General features: G+C 45.2%; 1 protein-coding gene across 2 annotated transcripts in view; it reads left to right on the top strand.

Annotated features, from left to right (window-relative positions):
* The window catches only part of LOC139542910 (zinc finger protein 512B-like), a 61,418-nt gene that overhangs the window by 8,069 nt on the left and 40,849 nt on the right, over positions 1-12,500 (top strand). For both annotated transcript variants that reach the window (XM_071348882.1, XM_071348883.1), the window contains exon 3: positions 430-563. In XM_071348882.1, coding sequence (XP_071204983.1) covers positions 431-563 — 133 coding nt within the window. In that variant the 5' untranslated portion in view covers position 430. The remainder of the gene's footprint in view (positions 1-429; positions 564-12,500) is intronic.

The raw sequence follows: 12,500 nt of genomic DNA, 5'->3' as shown, positions 1-12,500 counted from the left end.
CTCACTCTAAGTGGTTGACCATGGAGTTCAGTTCATACGGAACTGAAAGTATAGATTTTTTAATGAAACATGGAAGGTCATTCTCTCAGTACACTGTATACGATGGCTTTGCCTCAGTCTGGAGAACCTGAAATACCACTATCAGGGCTGGGAAAGTCATTTTACTGTTTGTTGAGAGAGAATTGCCAAAAAAGACAGTACTTTTAGTCATTACATTTTCGCTACATTTGTTGTGTATCTAATATTGACCCGTTTGCAAGTTAGACTACAAAGTTTATGAACCTTAATATCATAACTATGACACTGTGATTACAGAGTGTGTACATCTAGTCAACTACAGATGACCATGGATGTGTGTCTGGCTGGAACATAATCCTCATCACTGTACCTCTATTTGAATCTCCTTTTCTTTGTGTGCCCCCTCCAAAGCATGGAGACCCCCAGTAGCCCCCGGCTGGGGAAGCTGTCATCAGGGGGGGCTTCAAGAGGTCGTCCCCCCAAACAGGCCCACCCCCAGGAGGCTGCCAGGACCACAGCTACAGGCCCAGAGAGCAACAAACAGAGTGAGTGACCACTAGACTGACCATGCATTGACCACGGACGGTCACTGTGTGTGGGCTTTGTTTCAGCACAGCTCTCATAGGCTCCCGAGTGGCGCAGCGGTCTAAGGCACTGCATCTCAGTGCTTGAGGTGTCACTACAGACACCATGGTTCGAATCCAGGCTGTATCACAACCGGCTGTGATTGGGAGTCCCATTAGGTGGCGCACAATTTTCCCAGCGCCGTCCAGGTTTGGCCGGGGTAGGCCGTCATTATCAATAAGAATGTGTTCTTAACTGACTTGCCTAGTTCAATAAAGGTCAAATAAATAGATGTCTGAAACAGTCCTGCTGAAGATTTTCAGGGTGTTCTCTCACCTCGTGACACATTGTTGCTTTGACTGTTTTCTAACATGTTGATCATCGTAATTCATAAGCAGTACTAATAAAGTTATACAGTCGTTGACCACAAGTGAAGCTACGGCAAGTCTCAACATTTTGGTTCTATCTGTTCTCTCTGTCAGTCAGTAACCCATCCAGACATGCTAACATTTTGGTTCTATCTGTTCTCTCTGTCAGTCAGTAACCCATCCAGACATACTAACATTTTGGTTCTATCTATTCTCTCTGTCAGTCAGTAACCCATCCAGACATACTAACATTTTGGTTCTATCTATTCTCTCTGTCAGTCAGTAACCCATCCAGACATACTAACATTTTGGTTCTATCTATTCTCTCTGTCAGTCAGTAACCCATCCAGACATACTAACAAGCTGTCCAAGCTTGTAATAATTGACATGAGTACAAATTCAAGCCATCTGGATAGCAAGCAAGTCTAATTCCAATCCAATTAAGCAGAAGATCATGATGACTTTGTTAAAACTACAAGATATACTTGGAAAACTATGCCTTGTCTAATATGACAGAGTCTCAGGCCTGACCAATGAGAGCCCAGCAGCTTTAGACTCCTGGACATCCCCTGAATATGACATTTTCCTGTTAATATTCAGCTATGTACAGTGAATGTGAATGTTTTAGCCATCGATATTCAGCTATGTACAGTGAATGTGAATGTTTTAGCCATCGATATTCAGCTATGTACAGTGAATGTGAATGTTTTAGCCATCGATATTCAGCAATGTACAGTGAATGTGAATGTTTTAGCCGTCGTGTGTGTGTGAGCATGCTCCTCATTAAAGGAAAAATCCACTCAAAACCACAAACTCAGATACACATAACACATATCAATAACTCAGATACACATGAAAACATGAAATGACACCGGGAATCGATAGAACTCACAGATGCACAGAAACTATTTAACATTCAAAATGGGTGAATCTTTCCTTTAAGTCAGACTGCTATTTGGCAGAGTGGAAGGGCTAATTTTGCAAGACAGATTTGTCACCTTAGGAAAGAAGAGGGGAAAATAGTTCCCCCATAGATGTGTGTGTGTGTGTGTGTGTGTGTGTGTGTGTGTGTGTGTGTGTGTGTGTGTGTGTGTGTGTGTGTGTGTGTGTGTGTGTGTGTGTGTGTGTGTGTGTGTGTGTGTGTGTGTGTGTGTGTGTGTGTGTGTGTGTGTGTGTGTTTGGTAAAGATGGTGTGTGTGTCATGACAATGAGGCTGTTTGTCCCTACCTCCCCCATTCGGTCGCATAACATTTGAATCTAAGATAATATGGAAATATAACGTAGACCACAATAAGCGGTGAATACTAATGAGGATGTTTGTTGCTTAAAGGCAAAATCCACTTAACTACCTTTTGATCTTTCTTTTTTCATTCGTCCACTGTTGATACGTTTCCGAATTGTTTTGCATGTCAGTAGTCAAGTTTTCAAGATATTTGACTTTCGAGAAGCAAAGTGTCACCGGCCACATCATCATGATGAGGCAAAATGCTTTATTGAGTCAAACAAAGTGTATTTTCTTTATTCTGTGTGTAGCACGTCACCTGCCCAGGGATACCTCTGGGCACTTGTTGTGGTTTAGAACAGGTTCCCACAGCTTTCCTTGGCCAAGTCACATGGTCAGGTAATTGTCCTGGCCCTCGTTATGTTTTATGCACTGCTCTGTTTTCTCTGACCTTCATGTGACTGGTCAGTTAATGTTTAAGCTCTGTTTTCTCTGACCTTCATGTGACTGGTCAGTTAATGTTTAAGCTCTGTTTTCTCTGACCCTCCTGTGACTGTTTAGTTAATGTTTAACTTCCTCTGGCTGGACCAATGGTAACTAACACACCAGCTGACTGATGGATACCCAGAGTGTTCCCAGTACTCAGTGTGCAGTGGTTTATACATTCCTGTCTTTATTGCCCATAAACAGCTGCTTATAAATCAGTCAGATTTGTGTGATAAGTTGTTACCCTGTCCCGCCACTGGTTCTCCACAGCACTGGGAATCAGAGCCATAACAGGAAAGACAGGGAAAGAGGGAGGGAGGGAAAGAGAAGGGGTGGGGGCTAGCAACACTTGTGAGATTTGGTTTGTTTAGGTATTTTAATGTAGAAAATAAACTTATAGCCATAACTCTTTGAGGTAGTGGATTACCTCTCAGATAGGATAGGACATTACATTACATAACAGTACATTCCTTCCAAACAGGCAAGGGTAAAAACAGAAAGAAAAGTTAGGGTCATTACATTTTCATTGTGGTCCTGTCAGGGAGGAAGCAGAATTACTTGGCTGTGGTTCACTAGTGAGTAATGACAATGCTATTCCATCATGTGGCCTGTGTTGTTATCATCCTCCTGCTAGCATCATGATGTTAGCATCCTGCTGTTAGCATCCTGCTGTTATCATCCTGCTGTTAGCATCCTGCTGTTATCATCCTACTGTTAGCATCCTGCTGTTATCATCCTGCTGTTATCATCCTGCTGTCATCATCCGGCTACTATCATCCTGCTGTTAGCATCCTGCTGTTAGCATCCTGCTGTCATCCTCCTGCTGTTATCATCCTGCTGCTCTCATCCTGCTGTTAGCATCCTGCTGTCATCCTCCTGCTGCTATCATCCTGCTGTCATCATCCTGCTGCTAGCAACCTGCTACGATCATCCTGCTGTTAGCATCCTGCTGCTAGCAACCTGCTACTAACATCCTGCTGTTAGCATCCTGCTGTTCTCATCCTGCTGTCATCATCCTGCTACTATCATCCTGCTACTATCATCCTGCTGTTAGCATCCTGCTGTCATCATCCTGCTACTATCATCCTGCTGTTAGCATCCTGCTGTTAGCATCCTGCTACTTTCATCCTGCTGCTAGCAACCTGCTACTATCATCCTGCTGTTAGCATCCTGCTGTCATCATCCTGCTACTATCATCCTGCTGTCATCATCCTGCTGTTAGCATCCTGCTGTTATCATCCTGCTGCTATCATCCTGCTGCTAGCAACCTGCTACTATCATCCTGCTGTTAGCAACCTACTACTATCATCCTGCTGTCATCCTCCTGCTGCTATCATCCTGCTGCTTTCATCCTGCTGCTAGCATCCTGCTGTTAGAATCCTGCTGTTAGCATCCAGCTGTCATCCTCCTGCTGCTATCATCCTGCTGCTAGCAACCTGCTACTATCATCCTGCTGTTAGCATCCTGCTGTTAGCATCCTGCTGTCATCATCCTGCTACTATCATCCTGCTGTCATCATCCTGCTACTGTCATCCTGCTGTCATCATCCTGCTACCATCATCATGCTGTTAGCATCCTGCTGTTAGCATCCTGCTGTCATCCTCCTGCTGCTATCATCCTGCTGTTAGCATCCTGCTGTTATCATCCTGCTGTTATCATCCTGCTGTTATCATCCTGCTGTCATCATCCTGCTACTATCATCATGCTGTTAGCATCCTGCTGTTAGCATCCTGCTGTCATCCTCCTGCTGCTATCATCCTGCTGTTAGCATCCTGCTACTAACATCCTGCTGTTAGCATCCTGCTGTTATCATCCTGCTGTTAGCATCCTGCTGTCATCATCCTGCTACTATCATCCTGCTGTTAGCATCCTGCTGTCATCCTCCTGCTGCTATCATCCTGCTGTTAGCATCCTGCTGTTATCATCCTGCTGTTAGCATCCTGCTGTCATCATCCTGCTGTTAGCATCCTGCTGTCATCATCCTGCTACTATCATCCTGCTGTCATCATCCTGCTACTATCATCCTGCTGCTAGCAACCTACTGCTAGCAACCTGCTACTATCATCCTGCTGTCATCATCCTGCTGTTATCATCCTGCTGTTAGCATCCTCCTGCTATCATCCTGCTACTATCATCCTGCTGTCAGCATCCTGCTGTCAGCATCCTGCTGTCATCATCCTGCTGTTAGCATCCTGCTGTTATCATCCTGCTGTTAGCATCCTGCTGTCATCATCCTGCTGTTTTCATCCTGCTGCTAGCAACCTGCTACTATCATCCTGCTGCTATCATCCTGCTGTTAGCATCCTGCTGTTATCATCCTGCTGTTAGCATCCTGCTGTCATCATCCTTCTACTATCATCCTGCTGTTAGCATCCTGCTGTTAGCATCCTGCTGTCATCATCCTGCTACTATCATCCTGCTGTTATCATCCTGCTGCTAGCAACCTGCTACTATCATCCTGCTGCTATCATCCTGCTGCTATCATCCTGCTGTTAGCATCCTGCTAGCAACCTGCTACTATTTACATTTTTTACATTTTCGTCATTTAGCAGACGCTCTTATCCAGAGCGACTTACAGTAGAGTGCATACATTTTATTATTATAAATTTTTTTACATACTGAGACAAGGATATCCCTACCGGCCAAACCCTCCCTACCGGCCAAACCCTCCCTAACCCGGACGACGCTATGCCAATTGTGCGTCGCCCCACGGATCTCCCGGTTGCGGCCGGCTGCGACAGAGCCTGGGCGCGAACCCAGCCCAGCCTGGGCGTGAACCCAGAGACTCTGGTGGCGCAGCTAGCACTGCGATGCAGTGCCCTAGACCACTGCGCCACCCGGGAGATCATCCTGCTACTATCATCCTGCTGCTATCATCCTGCTGCTATCATCCTACTGCTATCATCCTACTGCTATCATCCTGCTGCTATCATCCTGCTACTATCATCCTGCTACTACAATCCTACTGCTATCATCCTGCTGTTATCATCCTGCTGCTATCATCCTGCTACTACCATCCTACTGCTATCATCCTGCTGCTATCATCCTGCTGCTATCATCCTACTGCTATCATCCTGCTGCTATCATCCTACTGCTATCATCCTGCTGCTATCATCCTGCTGCTATCATCCTACTGCTATCATCCTGCTGCTATCATCCTACTGCTATCATCCTGCTGCTATCATCCTGCTGCTATCATCCTGCTACTACCATCCTACTGCTATCATCCTGTTACTATCATCCTGCTGCTTGTTTTTTGGGGGACTCTTAACATAATGATGTTTGTTTCCAACATTAGGGCTGTTCTCCTAAAGAAGTTACATCTGCTTTGTGTCTGGCCACGAAACTAACCAGTATAATAACTAGTAACTAACGATACTAACCAGTATAATAGCTAGTAACTAACGATACTAACCAGTATAATAACTAGTAACTAATGATACTAACCAGTATAATAACTAGTAACTAACGATGCTAACCAGTATAATAACTAGTAACTAACGATACTAACCAGTATAATAACTAGTAACTAACGATACTAACCAGTATAATAACTAGTAACTAACAATACTAACCAGTATAATAACTAGTAACTAACGATACTAACCAGTATAATAGCTAGTAACTAATGATACTAACCAGTATAATAACTAGTAACTAACGATGCTAACCAGTATAATAACTAGTAACTAACGATACTAACCAGTATAATAACTAGTAACTAACGATACTAACCAGTATAATAACTAGTAACTAACAATACTAACCAGTATAATAACTAGTAACTAACGATACTAACCAGTATAATAACTAGTAACTAACGATACTAACCAGTATAATAACTAGTAACTAACGATACTAACCAGTATAATAACTAGTAACTAACGATACTAACGGGCCTAATTTACATACAGTCAAATAAATGTTTAGGACAAACCAGCAAATAGCGTCGTAAGTACAGTATTGTGTGAGGCATTCTATACACATACTATGTATTTCCAGGTTTTACTCCTGTTTTTATACAAAACCTGTGAGAGGGATTCCTTCAGTAACAGAAGCAGCATGGAGTCCTCACATTGTAGTCCTCATAGGGATTAAGCGATGTGGTTGGGTTGTGACTCTGCCATACCCGAAACACAGCTACCATGACAGGATGTGGCCAGAGAGGGTGTCTGTCTGGAATAGACTCCACTCTTAGAAAATAACGTTTCCAAAAAGGTTATTTGCAGTGGTGTAAAGTACTTAAGTAAAAATACTTTAAAGTACTACTTAAGTAGTTTTTTGGGGTATCCTTAAGAAAATATTGCACTTTTTACTCCATACATTTTCCTTGACTCCCAAAAGTACTCGTTACATTTTGAATGCTTAGCAGGACATGAAAATAGTCAAATTCACGCATTTATCAACCGGAAGTCCCTGGTCATCCCTGCTGCCTCTAATCTGGCGGACTCACTAAACAGAGAACATCCCTGGTCATCCCTGCTGCCTCTAATCTGGCGGACTCACTAAACAGAGAACATCCCTGGTCATCCCTGCTGCCTCTGATCTGGCGGACTCACTAAACACACATGCTAAGTTTGTAAATGATGTCTGAATGTTGGAGTGTGCCCATGGATTTCCGTAAATATATATATTTTTAAATAAAATGATGCCATCTGGTTTATATAATATAAGGAATTTGAAATTATTTATATTTTTACTTTTGATACTTAAGTATATTTTAAACAAAATACTTTTAGACTTTTACTCAAGTATAATTTTGCTGGGTTCCATGTAGAACTTTCTGTGGGAAGGGTTGTACATAGAACCCAAAAGGGTTCTACTTGGAACCAAAAGGTTTCTACCTGGAACCAAGAAGGGTACTGAGGCTGATGCCGTGCAGGTGTTTGTACACATGCATATACACACACTCTCATTCAAATAAACACATACAAGAACACACACATACGTGTAATAGTGCCAGACATGCACACAAACATATACAGTTGGCTTTGCTGTTATGATTTTAGTTGTCCTTGATGTCCTTTGTTTTCTTCTGTCTTTTCCTTTTTTCTCTTTCGTTCATTCTCTTGGTTGTTGGTGCATTGGGGGGTTCTTGGGGGGTGGGGAATGGAATTAATTGTTTTTTGGGGGGGGTTTTCTTCCTGGGGGGATTGTGGGAGGAGTCTCGAATGGTTGAGGGACAGCTATTTGGGGAACTGTGGGGGGGGATCTTGCAAGGGTTCATGTTTTTGGGCTGGTGGTAGATCGGTCAACATGGCCTTGAGCAGGGCATTGACCCTGGATGCTTCTGTGTGTCGCTCTGAATGGGAGTCTGTTGGATGACTGGTGTGGTGTAGTTGTTGAGCGGCTTCACTGCAAGTATATTGTATGTTTTGAATTTTCAATAAATAAATAAATATATTTTTTAAAGGGTACTTCAATGGGTTCACCTAGGAACCCTTTAAGGTTCTAGATAGCACCTTTATTCTAACAGTGTAGTGTGTGTGCCTGCATGCTAGAGTCGTGGATGTATGGTTCTAACCACGGGAAATGCCAGAGTCGTGGACGTATGGTTCTAACCACGGGAAATGCCAGAGTCGTGGACGTATGGTTCTAACCACGGGAAATGCCAGAGTCGTGGACGTATGGTTCTAACCACGGGAAATGCCAGAGTCGTGGACGTATGGTTCTAACCACGGGAAATGCCAGAGTCGTGGACGTATGGTTCTAACCACGGGAAATCATAGAGAGAGAGCTGTATGACCATGAAGATGATGACATAGGATTACCTCAAAATATATTGAGCTGGGAGTCTGCTTTTCTGAAAGTATTTTAACAGAGCCTCCTGAGTATTGGATAGAAGTTGCATTTAGGCACAGATCTAATAACCATCTTTCCCTCACCCAATCCTAACCTTAACCATTAGGGTCAGGAAAGTAAAACTGTCAGTATATCAGTGTCTAGGGGCCACGTCGCCCTACTACTAGGCCCAGGAGCCGACAGCCTGTTGGTCTGCTGCCTGTTGGTGTGGTGTCTGTTGGTCTGCTGTCTGTTGGTCTGCTGTCTGTTGGTCTGCTGTCTGTTGGTCTGCTGTCTGTTGGTCTGCTGTCTGTTGGTCTGCTGTCTGTTGGTCTGCTGTCTGTTGGTCTGCTGTCTGTTGGTCTGCTGCCTGTTGGTCTGCTGCCTGTTGGTCTGCTGCCTGTTGGTCTGCTGCCTGTTGGTCTGCTGCCTGTTGGTCTGCTGCCTGTTGGTGTGCTGCCTGTTGGTCTGCTGCCTGTTGGTGTGGTGGGACGCTGGTGTTGTGGGGTGGCAGTTCACCAGTGACATAGGATGGAGGGCTTTTTGTTCTCTGAGCATTGGCTGCTTGTTTGTTTGAGTGTGCACTCGTGTGTGTGTGTGTGTGTGTGTGTGTGTGTGTGTGTGTGTGTGTGTGTGTGTGTGTGTGTGTGTGCGTGTGCGTGTGCGTGTGTCTGTACCTGCGGTTCTTAGATGTCAGGCTACCAACAATGTAGACCCTAGTCTCCAACCCACCACACAGACTCCATCTGCTGACTGAGCATCTCTTTATAGAATCTCTCTCTCTCACTTTCTCTCTCTCTCACATTCTCTCTCTCTCACTTTCTCTCTCTCTTTTATCTCTTCTTCTCTCTTTCTACCCTCCCTCTCTCTCATCTGTCCCAAAGCCTTTCTCCTCTCTGTCGATGTCCACCCCTTTAAACTCTCTCAGTGGTGAAAACACAGAATCGATAGGAGTTATAGATTAGTAATGTTTGTTTTGAGGGAGAAATTGAATTGTTGTGGGTTTCTCTGTCTGGTGTTGGTGAGTATGTATGAGATCCCTTTTTCTTCTAGTCACACCTCCTTTTGGCAGGATGAGGGGATGGGGAGTGGAGGAGGGGGGAGGACTGTGTGTGTGTGTGTGTGAGTCACAGTCATTGACTAAGACATTGCACTGTCTGAACTGCTGTTCTGTGTCTGGATGTGTGTTATGTATACATGGTAATCATATGTATGTAATGAATGATAACCTGAACAAGAGCGAGCTATAGCCTTTTATGCACCATGCTAATAATGTAGTACGTGGGAAACTGTCCAGGAATGTCATCCCTCTCAGAGCAGTGTGTTTTTCGCCTCAGCAGCTCCTACGTGATATCATTTCACCAGTGGGCCTGATTTCCCATGATTCTAGATGGAAGTTCAGTCATCCAGAGCTTCTGTGATTGGATGAGAGTGAGCAGACTGTTGGTTTTGGGCCAATAGAATGATAGAACAAGATTTAGTTAACTTCTATGGCTTCTTTAGAATGGTGTGAGGCATACCAGGCAGTCTGGCAGTGGAACAGAATGCTCTAGAATCAATGGAAGTCTATTCAAGATGCAGGAATACACAGCAGAAATCAGGGAGTATTGGGTCTTCTGTTGATTCTGCTGTTTAAAGCGTGGCATATCCTCTTTGGTAACAAGATACCCCCACAGTTGAGCTGTGCTGTGTGTGGATTCTTGGCTCATAGAGAATGCTCTGTAGTGCACTTTGTGCTATCGAATGGAGAAGTGACGTTTAGTCCTAGTCCTAGTCCTAGTGTGTGTGTGTGTGTGTGTGTGTGTGTGTGTGTGTGTGTGTGTGTGTGTGTGTGTGTGTGTGTGTGTGTGTGTGTGTGTGTGTGTGTGTGTGTGTGTGTGTGTGTGGGGGTGGGTGTGTGTGGGTGTGTGGGTGTGTGTGGGTGTGGGTGTGTGGGTGGGGGTGGGTGTGTGTGGGTGTGTTGGTGGGTGTGGGTGTGGGTGTGTGTGTGTGGGTGGGGGTGGGTGTGTGTGGGTGTGTTGGTGGGTGTGGGTGTGGGTGTGGGTGTGTGTGGGTGTGGGTGTGGGTGTGTGTGGGTGTGGGTGTGTGTGCACCTTGTATAGCCCTCAGCCAGAGAGGGAAAGTGAATGTGTCTGGGCTACCTGAAGCTGTAATGTTATGCTGGTGATCCGCCTCTCTGCCTGTTAACTGTCTGGAAACAGACCAGGGAGCGACACAGATGTCAGACAGAGAGGGGGGAGAGGGAGAGAGAGGCATACAGAGAGAGGGAGAGAGAGGGGTGGGAGAGATAGAGCGTGAGAGAGGGGTGGGATACATACAGAGAGAGAGAGGAGAGGGAGAGAGAGGGGTGGGAGAGAGGAGAGGGAGCTAGGGAGAGTGAGAGAGAGACAGAGAGGTGGGAGAGGGATAGAGAGAAATAGAGAGGGGGAGAGAGAGAGAGAGAGAGAGGGGGAGAGGGAGAGAGAGAGGGGGAGAGGGAGAGAGAGAAAGAGGTGGGAGAGAGAGGGGGAGAAGGAGAGAGACAGAGAGAGATAGGGGGAGAGGGAAAGAAAGACAGAGAGAGAGCATGGAGATTATTACTAATATTTCAGAGGGAGAGTGAAAGACATGAAAAGAGGTAAAGGTCAGAGATGGGGAAAGAGAAGATCAAGACATTGAGGAGAGAATTGCTAGGATAAAAGAAGAGAAAGAAATAAAGAAAGGGTGAGAGAGAGAAGGAAAGGGTGAGAGAGAAGAAAAGGGTGAGAGAGAGAAGGAAAGGGTGATAGAGAAGGAAAGGGTGAGAGAGGAGGAAAGGGTGAGCGAGAGAAGGAAAGGGTGAGAGAGAGAAGGAAAGGGTGAGAGAGAAGGAAAGGGTGAGAGAGAAGGAAAGGGTGAGAGAGAGAAGGAAAGGGTGAGAGAGAGAAGGAAAGGGTGAGAGAGAAGGAAAGGGTGAGAGAGAGAAGGAAAGGGTGAGAGAGAGAAGGAAAGGGTGAGAGAGAAGGAAAGGGTGATAGAGAAGGAAAGGGTGAGAGAGGAGGAAAGGGTGAGCGAGAGAAGGAAAGGGTGAGAGAGAGAAGGAAAGGGTGAGAGAGAAGGAAAGGGTGAGAGAGAAGGAAAGGGTGAGAGAGAGAAGGAAAGGGTGAGAGAGAGAAGGAAAGGGTGAGAGAGAAGGAAAGGGTGAGAGAGAAGGAAAGGGTGAGAGAGAGAAGGAAAGGGTGAGAGAGAGAAGGAAAGGGTGAGAGAGAAGGAAAGGGTGAGAGAGAGAAGGAAAGGGTGAGAGAGAGAAGGAAAGGGTGAGAGAGAAGGAAAGGGTGAGAGAGAGAAGGAAAGGGTGAGAGAGAGAAGGAAAGGGTGAGAGAGAGAGAAGGAAAGGGTGAGAGAGAGAGAAGGAAAGGGTGAGAGAGAGAAAGAAAGGGTGATAGAGAAGGAAAGGGTGAGAGAGAAGGAAAGGGTGAGAGAGAGAAGGAAAGGGTGAGAGAGAGAAGGAAATGGTGAGAGAGAGAAGGAAAGGGTGAGATAGAGAAGGAAAGGGTGAGAGAGAGAAGGAAAGGGTGAGAGAGAAGGAAAGGGTGAGAGAGAGAAGGAAAGGGTGAGAGAGAAGGAAAGGGTGAGAGAGAGAAGGAAAGGGTGAGAGAGAAGGAAAGGGTGAGAGAGAGAAGGAAAGGGTGATTAAAGTGTATAAAAGAAAGAGAGTGTAAGGAATTGATGTCCAGTGGGGAGAGAGATCAAGTGAGAAGACAACTATTGGGGCCAGCTGTTACACACACACTACTGTAGGAAATACACACACTACTGTAGGAAATACACACACTACTGTAGGAAATACACACACACACTACTGTAGGAAATACACACACTACTGTAGGAAATACACACACTACTGTAGGAAATACACACACTACTGTAGGAAATACACACACACACTACTGTAGGAAATACACACACTACTGTAGGAAATACACACACACACACACACACACACACTACTGTAGGAAATACACACACACACACACACACACACACACACACACACACACACACACACACACACACACACACTACTGTAGGAAATACACACA

The sequence above is a fragment of the Salvelinus alpinus genome, chromosome 17, assembly GCF_045679555.1.
Source record: "Salvelinus alpinus chromosome 17, SLU_Salpinus.1, whole genome shotgun sequence".
NCBI classification, from domain to species: domain Eukaryota; kingdom Metazoa; phylum Chordata; class Actinopteri; order Salmoniformes; family Salmonidae; genus Salvelinus; species Salvelinus alpinus.
This window is presented reverse-complemented; position numbering and strand designations above follow the sequence as displayed.